Source organism: Triturus cristatus, chromosome 7 (assembly GCF_964204655.1).
Source record: "Triturus cristatus chromosome 7, aTriCri1.1, whole genome shotgun sequence".
Classification (NCBI taxonomy): Eukaryota; Metazoa; Chordata; class Amphibia; order Caudata; family Salamandridae; genus Triturus; species Triturus cristatus.
Genome location: NC_140590.1, coordinates 1,766,943,998 through 1,766,959,729, shown reverse-complemented (window position 1 = coordinate 1,766,959,729; position 15,732 = coordinate 1,766,943,998). Strand labels below are relative to the sequence as shown.

The 15,732-nt window shown below is 47.0% G+C and overlaps 1 protein-coding gene across 1 annotated transcript in view; it reads right to left on the bottom strand.

The window, feature by feature from the left end:
* Positions 1 to 13,465, bottom strand: part of LOC146813025 (uncharacterized) — a 31,733-nt gene extending 18,268 nt beyond the window's left edge. Inside the window, exons 1-4 of the mRNA XM_085614672.1 lie at positions 13,274 to 13,465; positions 12,581 to 12,700; positions 11,514 to 11,743; positions 8,352 to 8,455 (exon numbers count right to left, since the gene is read on the bottom strand). Coding sequence (XP_085470798.1) covers positions 8,352 to 8,455; positions 11,514 to 11,743; positions 12,581 to 12,700; positions 13,274 to 13,355 — 536 coding nt within the window. The 5' untranslated portion in view covers positions 13,356 to 13,465. The remainder of the gene's footprint in view (positions 1 to 8,351; positions 8,456 to 11,513; positions 11,744 to 12,580; positions 12,701 to 13,273) is intronic.
* Positions 13,466 to 15,732: the final 2,267 nt, after the last annotated feature.

Below are 15,732 nucleotides of genomic sequence, written 5' to 3'. Positions count from 1 at the left end.
AGATCAGATTCAGCTGCAACCCTGGTCTTGCCACGGACTGCGCAATTGAACACCCCAGCACGAAGAAATGGGCCACACCACACCGATGCAGACGGCAGGCAAAGGCACTTCACCCACCGGGGCACACCAGCGTTGCGGGGTTACCTGGGCCTCGCGATGCACCGCCTGGGCTCCACGTGTCGATAGGATCAGCAGCGATACACAGGAGATCACAGCACCGTATTGGCAGCTCGCAGGGATAGTCGCACGTGGTCAGGCAGGGATGAGGCACACCATCGGGGACTGCAGGCAGCAGTCATCAGTAGCGGAAACCCGCCGGTAGGACTGGCAGCACACGGCATTCACTAGCAGGAAGGAGACGACGTCCGTGTGGAAGTCTCCGCAGGATCACAGGTGGGGACACATCCGCGCCCCACACCGCAGCGGGCATAAGAGCGCTTGGGGCGTCGGAACTCGCTCGTGGGCCGTAATTCAAGCTTTAACCCTCGTCGCCATTTGTAGTGGCAGGGAATGAGGGAGTCGAGGCAGCAACACTGGATAGGAATGACTTTATTGGAAGTATAATTGCAAAGGCCCACGAGGAGCAGGCGGGGAGACAACTGCCCGTTACAATCTCCGCGCTCTTCTCCCGATTCTCTCCCCACCCCCTGACGTCATGGCCGCCCACGATAGCTGATTGGCCATGACGTCAGGAAGCTTGACAAACACGGAGAAAAGACTACTCCCTTCTAGTGCGACACGAGTTACATTACACTCATGTACGACACCCCCGCGCAGCCCATGAAGCAAGAGGGCCTGCTGCGAGGGGCGGAGCACAGAAAGTGACTGTGCGGCTGGCACCACTAAGAAAAAAAAAAGTAACATAAACTGATGAGATGTTCGGCACGGCCCCAAAATAAAAATAAAATAAATACCTACCGCGGTGAAGGGGTAGTAGTCTTGCGGGATCTGGCTGCAGTTATGTGTTAAGGGCGGCAGCTATCAGGAAAGGTGCACTGCCCAGGAATGTGGGAGTCTTGTGAGCAATCCTGAATGGGGCTGGCGAGGAAGAGATGTGTGGAGGTGCTAGCGCTCCGCCATGCTGGCACCCCGCGCTGCACAACCGGGTGTAAATGAGACTGGTGATCGGCCCATAAGAAAGAGTTGAGCCTGCAGCGTGGCGAAGCTGCCGAGGCTACAGAAAGTTCTACTCTAGTTCGAACAGTGCCATCTAGCAGTACTACACCTAGCTAAATGGAGAAAAGGGTGACAGTAAAGGCTGTCTGGACATAGAAACAATGCTAAGAGTGTAGAAACAATACAAAGGTGCGCAGAAGGACAGTTTGCATGCATGCTGCCCCAGTCTGAAGGCCAAGGGAAGTAAAGGTGAAGGTAACTGGGCAACAGGAGGAAGTGAAACAGGAGAGACCTGGGGTGTCAAGTGACACAAGAAGGGAACCCCAGGAAGAAAGGCAGTGACACCGGTTGGCCATAGGTGGTCACTGCAGCAGTGAGGATAGCCCTGAGATACTAACGCTGAATGGCCAGGCGCAGCGGGGAAGCAGAGAATGCACGGTGTGTTGCCTGGAAGGAGAAGCGGTGAACAAACTGTGTTCCCTGGAAGGAAAAACACAAGTTAGCCAAGGCAGAGGTAAATATGCAGCAAGCAAGGACACTGGAAGTTTGCCACCAGGAGAGAAGGCGGCAAGGTCCTGGAGAACAGAGGAATTGCGCAGCATGTGTGCCCAGTGGCAAAAGGATGCCACCGCAAGCGGAGCAAGAAAGAGCGCAAGGAGAGAAGTTGCGCCGAAGATGTACCCCAGATACGGACGGTACAGGCTGGAGCCCGAGAGCAGTGAAGATGACCTACCAGAGGGTCGCAGAGAAGACGACCTGCCAGAGAGTCGCAGAGAAGATGACCTGCCAGAGGGTCGCAGAGAAGACGAGCTTCCAGAGGGTCGCAGAGAAGACGAGCTGCCAGAGGGTGGCAGAGAAGATGACCGGCCAGAAGGTCACATAGAAGATGACCTGTCAGCAGGTCACGGAGAAGATGACATCACCGAGAAGATGACCAGTCAGAAGGTGAAAGAGATGATGTCCGAGTGGTCTGACAAGATGACCAAGTACAGGTCCGTGGAGAGGACCGAAGAAGAGGTCAGAGACGAAAGACCTGGAATCCAAGAATGAAGACCGAGAATGAGTATTGACCCGGAAGGTCGCAACGACAGGTCTGGTCACCGAAGGGAAAGAATCCATTCTCCTAGGGGTAGGACAAGACCAAGGAGACACGTGTGGAGTGCACGTCACACGGAGAGACCTGGTCAGTGAAGACGAGCAAGAAGATGGGACTAGACCGCGTTGCGAAGAAAAGAACAAGAAGGAGGAAGTTGAGTGACATGACGCCACCGCAAAGAACATAGAAGAAATATCAACAAGAAGAAAGACGACGAGAGGGGTGTGTAATCTACCAACCCGCACCCCAGAAGGCGAAGGTGCCAAGTGCAAGAACATCGAAGCACAGTGCCTGGAGAAAATCGGTGGCACTTGGAGAAAATACCTATCTCCGAGTCTTCAGAACACCTGGTGATTGCAGAGGCAAGCAGGCTGGACCATTTGTGACACCCACCTTTGGAGTTGAATGGGAGACTGGATGGCGAGAGTGCTCGGACGTCCTGAAGAAGAGGAACTGACCACTCCACACCAGACCATGGATATCCAAGGGGCAAAGGTCTCAGGGACGCCGGTGGCAGCGTATCCCGACACGAGAGATGGATCCACAGCTGCTCTTCTGCAGGTCTCAGGAGGACGTAGATCTTGTGTGAGAGGACAGGAGCCAACAACAACCCTTCAGGTGGAGCTAAGGACCCAAATGTGGGACTCGTAGCGCTTCCTCCACACATCTGGAGGGTTGTATTGGAGCGACACGGTGAAAGGCACCTGTCCAGTGGAAACCTGGCAAGGAGGGCCTCCGGGACATCCCATGAGAGGGGAATACCTGCGAGAGGGGCATCTTAGTGAGAGGAATGTCTTGCAACTACTTCCCCATTTTGAAAGAGAAGCAAGGCTGCCCATGTGGTAATGCCACGACAACCAGGACTGATTGGTGGAAAGTTACATTTACCCGATCCACCATCACTCCACCTGCACCTTCACAGAGAACAGAACAGAAAGAGAGACTTTGGCATCCACTTCCACATTGTGAGTCCAAGGAGGACTAGATCTGGAGGGCACCCTTACACTTTGCCAAATAGAAAACACTACAAAGAGTGGGAAGGGGTGAGGGAGGGTGTTTGTAAAAAACTACAGAGAACGTGAGGGAGGTGGGAGTAGGTGTTTGAAAACTCTACTGGGCACGGGAGGAGTTAGGTGTTTCGAAACACTACGCAGAGACGGGTGGGCTTAGGTGTTTGAAAACAGAGAGTAGGAGGGTGTAGGTGTTTAAAAACCCTACCGAGAGCGGGAGGGAGAGTGTTTGAAAACACTTCAGCGAATGTGAGGGAGGTGGGGCTAGGTGTTGGAATCCTCTACTGAGTGTGGGATGGGGTAGGTGTTCGAAAACACTAAGGAGAGGGGGAGTGGGTGGGCTTAGGTGTTTGAAAACACTATGGAAAGGGGGAGGAGGTGGGGGGAAGGTGCTTGAAAAAACTGTGGAGGGCAGGAGTGGGTGTGCTTATGTATTTGAAAACAGTGGGAGGTATGGGGGAGGGTGTTTTAAAACACTACAAAGAGCAGGAGGGGGTAGGTGTATGAAAACAATACAGAGAGGGAAAGTGGGTAGGCCTAGGTGTTCGAAAACACTACAGAAAGTGGGAGGGGGTGAGGGAGGGTGTGTGAAAACACTACAGAGAGTGGGAGTGGGTGGGCTTAGGTATTGTAAAACATTACAGAGAGTGGGAGGGATGTGCGAGGGTGTTTGAAAACAGTTTGGAGAGTGGGAGTGGATGGGCTTTTGTTTCTGAAAACACTTCAGAGAGCAGGAGGGGGTAGATGTTTGAAAATACTACAGTGAGCGGGAGGGGGTAGGCATTTGAAAACACTGTGGAGAGTGGGAGGGTGGTGGGTATCGGAAAACACAACAGAGAGCATGTGGAGGGCGGATGGTGAGTTTCTAAACACAACTAGATTTGGATATGTTTCAAAACACAGAGTGGGCTGGGTAAGAACACAACGGAGAGCAGGAGGAGGTGGGGTGGATCATTAGCTTGCCTCATCTCCACAACGGCCCCCCACATTCGCCGGAGATGCCTGGTTTCACCTTGGAGATACCCTGGAGGTACCATCTCACAGCGATAGCCAGGACGGGTTCCCCAGCGGTCTACAGCGCCACGACGCCTCAGGGCAGCAGTGCGCTTTACAAGACGCATACATTTACATTCATTTACAAGTGTGTATTGTTATTACTACAGATTGGAAATTATTTAAATAAAATGTCACAAATTATGTTTGTATGGAATGATTTCGATTTTGGTTACCACCTCGAACAAGCCCTTTGGGGAGAAGATCTGCACTATAATTTGTGCTAAAATCTCTTATTAGCTGTCTGCCTGAATATTGCAACAAAACAAAATCATTAAATACAACCTCATGCATATCTATAAATGTATATCCATTGAGATACATAGCAGGCATGTGGGTGCACCCTTTTCTGCCATTGGTTTGTCGGAGTATCATTTACACTATGCTTCCTTGACAGAGAACTGCATGGGGTAATGGTTCATTTCTCGCCAGTCATTAGCTGTCTTACCCTGTGAATGACAGCAATTTATGATTATATGAAAATTAGTGCCCTTCGGTTTCAGAGCTGGTTGGACTGGACAGTCCTTTAGTTAAGAATTTGTTGATTCTAGTTCCTCTTTCATTTCTTTGCTTCTCCTCTTTTTATGTTAACCCCTTGGCAGCGGCGCAAATTCTGCCGCGGCGCTGGAGGAGTGTGGGGTGAGCACGGCGCCGCCATGCTCGTGACGGAACCACTCCGTCATGAGTCACGGGCAAGCTGTGCTCATGACGGAGTGGTTCCGTCACGACTCCGCCCACTCGTTAATTCGCCCGCACAGGCGGGGAATCAGCGACGCGTGGGCGGAGCGGCCGCAGCATGACGGAACCACTCCGTCATGAGCACACGCCGCCCGTGGCTCATGACGGAGTGGTTCCGTCATGGGCACGCAAGGGGTTAATGTTTAAAGGATGCCACAGCTCTCCAGGCATTGCTAACTGGTCACTTGCTTACTGCTAATTTTATCTGCAGTGCACTATCTGCCACATGCTCGGAACCAGAAGACCATTATGGACTGCTATTGTCCACAGGTTATCATTGTTTTACCATTCCAAGATGGACAACATTTTGGTTCTTAATGTGGCGGCTGTACTTTATCTTTAAAACAATGCTACACTAGTTACAATATCTTAGCAAGACGGACACCCACTGCTATTTTTAGTTGTATTATTGCAAGCATAGGCCCATTGGGTTTAGAAAGCAGCAGGTTTTATTTTTTGTACTTTTGAGTTTGAATGTGGTTTATTATGGTTGTGTCAGTGCGAAAATGCAAGAATGAATAAGTGAATGGATGCATGGATGTGTGAGTGAGAGCATGTATGTGGGCTTACTGAGTGTCTAAACCTATCAATAACACAAAAGACACGTTTGTTCATAAGCCAGATCTATTGCCACTGCCAATACTTCTTTCTCGTTTTAGAAAAAGACCAATTTCTCTAATGCTACATTTCACAAAGTCAAACAGGCACGCCAAGGCTTTTCTGAGGATTCCCATCTCTTAAGAATGGTGGCTGCCTAAATACTTTCTTTGTAATCAGCGTTGCATCCATTACAGTTGTAATTAAGTATATTACTGTGGCACTTCATCTGTTCTTATTTTAGTGTCCCTCTCATGTGTGAGTTTGGTTTGTGCTTGAGTGTATCTAGTTTAGTTTACTTAAGCAACTCAAATGTTATCTCAGGATAGCCTTGAGACAGTAACATATCAAACCGTCACAGGCAGTGCATAAAAACTACAATATAATATGAATTATACATGCAATCAGAATGCAAAATTTGAGATTCTCTAGCTTGTGTCTGTCTGCTTGTGAGTGAGTGTATGTGGGGAATGTTTTGTCTTCTTATGTAACCATTATATATAGCCATCTTTCATTCATCACTACACTAACACACTCTCAATACACACATTTGCCATGTCCCTCAAAACAATGTTCTTCAACAAACAAACAAGGAGACCACTCCTGATTAGTCTTCCATTGTTGCCTCTTGAACTGGAATCTTTAAATAATATGGTGGGTGGATATCAAGTTCTTTTAACCACCTTCTTCAGGACCTGTCACCCACAATTGTTCTACTTTGACCCAACACAACTAGTGGGGTAAATTACAATGTTGGTCCTACATTAAAACTTTATAGCAAGCTTTGAGTAGCGTTTTTTTCTGTATTACTAAATTACTCATCACTTGTCCAGTGAGTCGCAATATGTTCATGTTATGTTAATTAGTTTTCTAAAGCGCTCGATTACCCGAGGGTGACTTGGCACTGGCTATATGTGCAGTAGAGAGGAAACCTAGAAATAACAGAGACCCTAAACAGTCCTTACAAGTCATGTCTTAGAGGGAGAATAATTTCCCAAATCAGCAGAATATCTGCTCCACCTTCCCAATATGGCATTACTCGAATGCCATATTACACCAACAAAAATAGTTGCACCTCTTTCCCCTTTAGATTGTCACGATGAGTACATTGGATATCTTCCGAACCTGAAGACACCGGTCGGGAACACAGTTTAGAGCTATACATCAGCACCAGGAAGCTCAGTATACGTTTTGCTGGTTGTGACCATGACTGGGGACTAAGGGTCTGCCAGTCTCCCATGCAGGCTAAGGTGATGTTACCCCCGCGAGAATCAAGAACACCTGCCTGGAGCAGGAGCTAAAGCCTGACCCGACACCACAGAACCCTGCAAGAGGAAAATTGCCTGCTACCTAGAATAGTGGAAATCATGCTGAGTGAGACTTTGAGCAGAGTATGAGATTTTGGTCCATCAGGACAGCCACACTGATTGGCTCATCCAACCGTGTGCGTTGTTCATGATCGCCATTTGCCAGGTGGGGGCCACAGTAAATCTTAAGGGCTGTCATCCAGGTACAGCACTGGAGTGAAGATAGGAGAAACTCCCTGTGCAGTCCTGTGACCTGAAAAGGGATGCCACCATGAGTGAAGGGACATGACCCCTGTATGCCAGGAGGGGGGACGTGGAGGAAGCGGAGGGCAGTTGCCAGTGAACAATGTGCAACAATGAACTCATAACTTTGAAACTTGAGTAGTACTCTGGGTCTGCCATTGGAGACAGATAGTACTTACTGCAACAAAGGAAGAGCACCGTAGAGGTCGAGACCCCGTGCCACCTGCAACGAGTCTACCGATCATCGCTAGCACCGGCCAAATTAAACCATGACCCAGGACAGCTGAATGCTCCCCGGTCTTCTGTCTCATCTCCAGCAGAAGTGGGTAAGACTGCACCTCGAATCACAAAATCTTTGTGGGGGGAATCTGCTCTGACTAGAGCGCCAAAGGCACAGGAACACTTGACTTTGAATAGCCACTGTGGGACTTTTACAATTCGTATTCTCCAGCTGGGCCTAACCTGGTTGTTGCCGCAAGGCAACGCAGAAAAACCCTAATCTGCAGTTAAAAAAGCAAGGCACTGATGTCCGCACAGACATTGTTAGAATATAGATCTTATGAAGAGTATGTTATTATTTAGTGTGTACTGTATTTCACTTTTTGGACATAGAGGTATTGAGGTTGCTGAACGTACGTTCAGTTGTGAGCCTGTGTTCATGTTTCACTTACCTTATCCCCAACAAGCCTTGAGCTGCTCAGCGAATGGTACTACAGAGAGTCAAGTGCTGAAGGGGTACTTGGCCCAGTTGCTCAGGATCCATAGTGGGTCGAGCTCTGGGAAATCAGGAGTAAGAGGCCTCAATCACCATGGGAGTGCCAAGTAGCTCCTGCTTGCCCCATGAACCTCTGAAAAGGGTTCCGGCAATGACACCATTTACTTGGTTTTGCCATACCGTCATTGGTCCTGAGCATTAGGGGAGATAGATGGGTGCTTTGCGGCGCAAGCGCCACTGATGACCTCTGCCTTCTCCAGTCTTTATTAAGTCAATTTTGAATAAAAATGCAGCCCCAGTCTCTTTATTCAAGACAGATACTGGTCTCTTTCGTGCAGGCAGTCAACCTGGAACTGGTGACTCAGCCATCAGAAAGTACGCAATTTGAGTAAGTTGTTTCTGTGATCAGGTCATCATATGGCATTAGGGACTTAAACATGTCAGGCAGTGAGTTAAGGTAAAGACTGATTACTTGCCAGTTGCTGAATTCTGTGCCATTGACCCATTTCCACTGTTGATCAGTTTCCCTCTGCAGACCGATCCAGTGATCACGCTCCCCTTTGTAACGGAGCATTAAATCCTGTAAACAACAAAAAAAAGGAACATTCAGAAATGCCCAGATTAAAGTTCAACGCCGTTGTTTGTGGAGTTGCAGAGTGCAGACTGAGATTTCCAAAATGAATTAAGAATACATCTAGGAGACATTTGTGACTTCCGAAGAGAAAAACAAAACAGCAACCTGAATTTGAACATTCATTGTTTGACGCACTCATTTGGCCAACTTGATTCATACACAATATTAGTTGGTCACTGGAAAATTAGCCAATTTGATTCACATAACTGCCCTAGAGTGTTTATATTCCTCTGCAAAAGACTGGTTAACTAATTTGATATGGATTTGCATAGCAAACTGTCGAGAGGTAGCGGTAAAATTCAACGTTTATCTCTACACACATGTAGGACAGCCACTTTGCCCTGTAGCTGTAACAACCTATTACCACAAAAAAAGAAGATGTTGTGAATGCAATCGTAGAAAGGAACCACCACAGGCTGGCGTTACAAATAGATTTCAATGGCTGTCCATGGATACCTACGTTCCATGAACCACTACTTCTCTAGGCAAGCAGCCGTAGAATTTTTTTTCCTCTACTTTAGGAAATCATGGACTTGCTTATGTCCTGCTCAACACCGTTACCTGCCGTCAGAACATTGTAGGTGTTCTGTTCGCTGAATGACAAGTGAATTATAGTCACCACACTGCACATAATGGTGGACGGAACATAAGCCACATTGTCAAGGAGTACACAGTGAGGCAAAAACACAAAAGTCTTGACTAGTTTTTGAAAGGCTATTTAGTCAACTTATGTATAAAACACGAGGACCACCCTGATTGCCTACGAGAACCAGTGAAAGTGTAATAAGCCAAACAAATGTCCCATGGGACTCATTCACCAACACTTCTACTATTGCTTTAGAAGGGGTCAAACTCAAATATTAGCGTGTATCATAATCAATGTTATTGAAAAAGTGTACAGGACACAATATATTGTGTGATGATGATTTTCAAATTTTTAGTATAAGGACAATATACATACCATTATGTAACAATTTCTTTACCGCATCAGAATTGTCAGAGTAACTGAGCAGCTCGATATACATCGGCATCCTCTCCCTACGCGACTTTCAAAACATGTTATGGTTCACCAGGAGCCATCATATATGAACAGACAAGATCTCCGCTTATGTTGGACATAAAATCATATGCAACCTTGGAATCTGTTCAGTGTCTTGTTCTATGTTGTTGTATATATATTTGTCCACTGCCTGAGCACTGCGTTGTCAGCAATAATGTTGATACACAATTAAATGTATATTATCCTCATACTAAAAGTGTGAAAGGCATCAACGTACAAGATATTGTGTCCTGTTCCTTTTATTACTTTAGGGAACTTAGGCAATATTCCCCTTCTGTTTGCCTTAGTTTCAAAGATAGATATGCTCACTCAGTTCGAGGACTGTGTGCCTTGCAAAGCAGCCTTGGATATCATCAACTTGCAGCCACAAACTGTAAGGAGTTGCATTTAGCACAGTGAGTGCATTGAAGGCGCAAGAAAGGCACATTTTCTTGAGCTTCAAGTAGCTACCAACGGAAGGGGTTAGTAAAGGATCACTTAGCAAGTATACGGGATTAGTCAGTACTTTGAAGGAGAAAGATACATGAACTGGTAGGAAAAGCCTAGGCTAGGGGTGATTTTACAGGGTTATCACATAAGCAGAAGGTGGTTTGTCAAGGTAGTACCTTGCGGACACAGTGTGCAAGATGGGACCCAATGATGAAGCAGGTCACCTCGGTGAGTGAGGGCTCTCATCTTTATAAATATTTTTTCCATCATCTGAATCATTTTTTTAAACCCTTGTCTTTGCACTTACATTTAGGTATAGTGTACATACCATCCGGTTACTTGTTGTGAGATTGAGTACAGATACATGCCATCACTTCATCTTCACCAATGGACATAACCCTACTGACACCGCACTCGCCCCGATATCGAAGTACAACTGCAGCAATGCGTGACGTTAGCACTGACAGATACGTCAGGATTCCAGACGTATTTGCCATTAATTGCAACATGGAGCGCTGTACAGTGAATACAGCGCATCCATGGTGTTGCAAGAAGGGCTTAGTTAAAAGTGGTGCAACTCTTTTGTCGCAGCGATGCAACACTTTCCGTGAATGAGGCCCAGGAATGCGCCCTATCTTATTGATGGTGCGCATTCCTGCCCTGTAGTTTTGTCGCAGGGCAACACAGCAACATTCCTTGCAGCGCTGTCCAGCACCAAAACCTTCTGAAATGAGGCCCCACGTGTCTGCACCATTTTTAAGACCAGCTGTTTTTTGGTCTTAAAAATTGCCTCCAACTGCAGTTAGAGGCAGTTTTTTTGGTTTTGCACCATACAAAGGGTTCCTTATAAATATCGCGAAGTTGGGTTAGCGGCTGTTTTTGCACGGAAACGCCTAACTTGCATCTCATTTTCATTAACTCTCGCTAACAGAAGTGGCAATCTTAAAAATTCACGTTTTAGCCAGAAAACTGCTGCTAATTGAGGTTACCGGCAACTTGTAAATAAGGCGATAAAAAAAGCTGCCGTAACGTCAAAAACTTGATGCTACAGTGGCGTTAACTCCTTGTACATATGCCCCATTGTTCGTTTATACACTTTTTAACAGGATTATCAGATAAAAGGTGACGGTTAATGAAAGCACATTTGAGCACATTTCACCGAAATAAAATTCAGACACAGAAGATGTGACAGGACAAAGGAGGTGTGAGAGAGAAGGGATTTGAACAAAGGGAGGGAGGACAATTCATTGTTTCTTTTTTTTGCATATTTATATAGCGCGAACTCGACCCGAAGGTATTGGAGCGCTTTACATAGCACCATATTTACATTACACAATCAGGCACGGGGAGATTACGTGATTTGCCCAGAATCACAGGATGTGGACGCGACCTCGAGGCTCGAACGCTGGTTTCCTGCACCAGAGGAGGCAGCGCAGCCGACGGACCACATCCTCTCCACATCTTTCTTGGATAAAAGAAAGCAGGATAAGACAGTGAGAGTTTCACAGCTCTTACCAGTTCCTGCTGGGTGTCAATCAGAGCCAGGGAGGAGTCCAGTGCAGCGCACGAGTCTTTGGCCTCCGTCCAGTTTCCTTCAGCGTCAGAGAAATAGAAACACTTGTTCCGGTACCAGATCCAGCCGTCGTCACAAGGGGGCAGCACCTCACCGTCCTTTCCATCAGCAGCAGCGCTGCTTCGTGAGTCTTTTGCGTGGGGCTGTTCGGAGCACTGTCTTCCCTTTAGAACTGGCAAAAACAGAAATTGAAGTAATAAAAAATGTTCCTAAGACCCGTGGTAAGATACAGAGAGCCCGGCTATAAAACATGGGCAAGGATGCTGTACTCGAATAGTCTGGGTGTGGGCAGGGTCGGTCTGGCCTATCGGTCGGTCAGGCAGTGCAAGAAGGGCTAGTCCTGCATTCTGTGTGTGGGCCGTTTTTTTCGTCTGTTCGGGAGCTTGTTTTATGGTCTCCTGGGCTGGTTGGTACTGTTCATTTCCCAGATATTAAATTACACATTGCACCCAATAAGCGCAAATCCATGCAGTCTAACAGACCGTGCTAAACATTTATAAAGCATCTTTACAAGTTCAAAACGCTGGCTCGGGCTCGACCTAAAAAACACAACAATGTGATGTGAAATTAGACGTTTGCCGTGGTGGAAATGTAAATACTATTTCCATCAAAGGCGCAGTAAAGGTCGTGCGAATGGGTTACGTTCCGATCACAGTTCACAAGTATTTTCCTGCTCGTTCATATTCAAGGTAGGGTTTGCTTGGGATGTGAGGATAGCATACTATTATGACTTACTTTTTTGGAGGACGAGGCAGAAAAGGGGCGTTTTGCTATTATTTAAACACCAATTTAACAAAATATTGTGCACACGTCTGTAACAATATTTCCAGATATTTAAAGGAAACAGACGGTCTGTTTCCTTATGGAAATATTATCCAGGAACAATGTTCACACTTATATTCCATAAATTGAAAGCAAAGCCAGCAACGACCAGTAGGTGTCGCACGTCCTCCATCAACGATGTCCGCTTACCGGGGGCGAACCAAGAACTGAAGTGATGGATACTCACCTCCGATGTACACTGCGAGACCCGCTATGACGATGAGCAGAGCAGCTGCCAGCCCCAGCGCCGCCTGGAATCGGGACACTTTGTTCAGCGCTTTTCTCGCACCGCCGGGCCTCTCGTGATCTACAATAGAAACAGATGTTCATCCAGTTAACGCAACGCAATATCCAGTTTTCCCAGCCATTTTGCGGTGTGGCCTGAAGAGAGCTCGGAGCTGCCTGTTCTTTAAGACCTGGCCATGCTGTGTGGTCCACGCGCACACAAGACTGCCTTGATGGGATCGCAAGCACGCAGACAGGTGGGACATTAGTTATGAAACTTTCATGCTGCTAAGAGTACTGCGCCCGCGAGGACAAACAATCTACCCCCCAATATTTTGTCTACTCTTTGATTCAGCGATGTTGAGGTCTTCGGGCTAAACTCAGTGGCGCCCTTTTATTGGACTCGTTGGGCGCCAGCAAACGCGCTACATTAAATTACAATGTGCGAGTATAACACATGACGAGTCAAACATTTAAAAATGATCATACACAGTAGTTCATGCATGTTATACTTAGACATCTTTATGGACGTGTTGCACCTGCTTGTTCAGCATATATGAAAAGGCCACAGTTCACATCCTTCATGTCATTGATAAAATGCAGTTTCTAAATAATGTGCCCTGAGCTGCATAAAGAGTGAAAATACACCTTTTACCTCTACGGTTTGCCCCCGTAAGGCTGGCCCCGAGCTCCGGGTCTCCAGCGGGTGCGCGCTCTTCGGGTGGCGCCATGACCATGCAGAGCCTCTGACAACGGCGGCGGCGGCCTGTGAGGGACGGGCTGGAGCCCCCGCGCGGAGTGGGCGAGCTGCGGATCTGTGCCGTACCCTCTGCGGGGGCCACGCGGACCAACGGGTAAACAACAGCTCCAGAGTGCCCGCTCAGACTCTGTTTATATATAAATACGAGGGGGAAATCCAGGGCCCGTTACCAGGGGAGCACTCCGCACACGCCCTCCTCACCCTCCAACGCACGCGAGGCACGCGCGGGTCACGCCCGCCCCGTCTGCACGAGTCTGACCCGTGATTACACATCACGACATCTCCTGGCACGCACCGAAACAGAAAACAGAATCAATGGCCGCTATTTTCAACTCAAATAGGTGGCAACGCTAGGAACAAGCAAAGCCAATTGGTCTCGCCTATGGCACAGCTGTGCCAATGTGTTTTCTTTTCTTTAAGCCATGTTGTACACTCGAGTGGCTGCTGTACAGCATGGCTAAAAATGTGTGGGGCACAGGAGAGAGGGGTGGAGTGCAGCAGCATATAGGGGCGTAGCTTGGGCGGTATGAGGAGCGAAGAGTGTGTGGGGGGATTCAGGTTTCACAACAATCACGCTGAGACATCTTTTTAAAACACATTATATGAAAAGCAGGGCCACATGCGGGGTCTAAGTGGCAGTGGAAGGTAGAGTAGGGGGGATTGTAGGGGCACTTAAAACCCCATATTTTTCAAACGAATCAACATTGTTTGAGGCCTTCAAGACATAAATTAGAGAGTGTGTAGTTTTCTCAGTGTGAGCATTTGAAAATCCAAGGTGACATCTAACAGACACTTCACAATACCCGACTGAAAGCTCTTGTACCAAACTATTTAATACAGAATACATATTTTAGGGGGCTGTAATACCCCCAAACACCCCCTCCCCCCCCCAGAGCTACACCCCTGAGCATAGAGTAGCATAGAGTGGAGTGCCGTTTGAGATGCATACCAGTTGCACTGTGCACATCTCAACCAAGGCTGTCAAACTGTTTTATACCATTTTATCTCAAATCAACACGATATGTGGAAAGAAAACCTGCTTCTGGCCACACTAGCTCTGCTTTGAAGTGTTTTTCTTGGTTTGGAAGCTACCCTCACTTCTACTGGATGTAAAAGTAAGTGAATTGAGCATAATTACAGATGTGCTCCGTTTTCTCCAAAAGAAGTGGTACCATCCCCATAGGATATCCACACAAAATCGTCAACAACAGGCCTTCTGCCCTAACTTGACTTCACGTCATAAGCAGAGGTCTCCTGTCTAGCCAAGCCTACCACGAGGAACAGTTTAATCTTAATTTCAGGTCTGAGTTATAAACTGAAACCCCAGGTAAATAACAGACTGCAAAGTAGATGTTATAGCCTTATAGTCCGCCGTAGCGGGCTATACCGGCTATTAAAGGCCCGCTGCATTGTTAAAGGCCCGAGCCGTAGGCGAGGGACCTTAACAAGGTAGGGGGACTTTAATTGCCGGTATAGCCCTGCTACGAAGGGCTATAAGGCTATTAGAACATTCTGCCACTAGAGGGCAGAATGTTCTAACAAATAAAACAAACACTTCCGGGAGCGCGAGGGGATTGGAATCCCCTCAGGCTCCCTGAAGCCTTTGTTCACAGCCCAAGCTGTGAACAAAGAAGAATTGGAATGTTGGAGCTCCGGGCTTCTACCAGCCATTATAAGCCCGGAGCACTCCATTGTTTTCAATGTAGCTACCAACATTCCAATGTTCTAATTATCAATAATGCATATCAATGAGCACAACATAATGCAAAGAGGAAGTCTAAAGAGTCAAACCTTAAATCAAAAATGAAAAGTAATAAAAAGTAAAAATGTAAAAATACATGATCCATAGAAATTAGTGCAAAAGATAGAAAGGTGAGAAGAGATGGGATGTAAATGCCAGTACATGGATGAAAGCTTTTTTTAATTGTGCTAGTTCAGTGCTTAATTTGAGCTGGTGGTTTCTGGTGCTAAGAACGGGCACTTATTTGTCCGCATCAGCTCTTCTGATAGTCTGCCACAAGGTGGCTCTGTCTGTTTTATTTAGAAATTAGCCCAGTAGATAATTATCAATTCAATATACATTAAAAATTACTGTTACCTTCTGCCCAAGCCATTCATATAGCTTTGGGGGCCTGGAATACTTGGTTCGTAGGTGTGTTGTTACTATCATTGGCAGCAGTGGCAATGTGTGGTGCAAGCGGCAGTGGCATCCTGACGAGAGCTCTGGCACTTATTTTTTTTAAAAAGTAAGCACTGCGTTAGTTATCAAACATCATTGCAAATGTTTGCATGCCAGCAGTGCAAAATTATTCATATGATTTTTCTGAGAAGTGATCCGAGGCCCTAACATACCA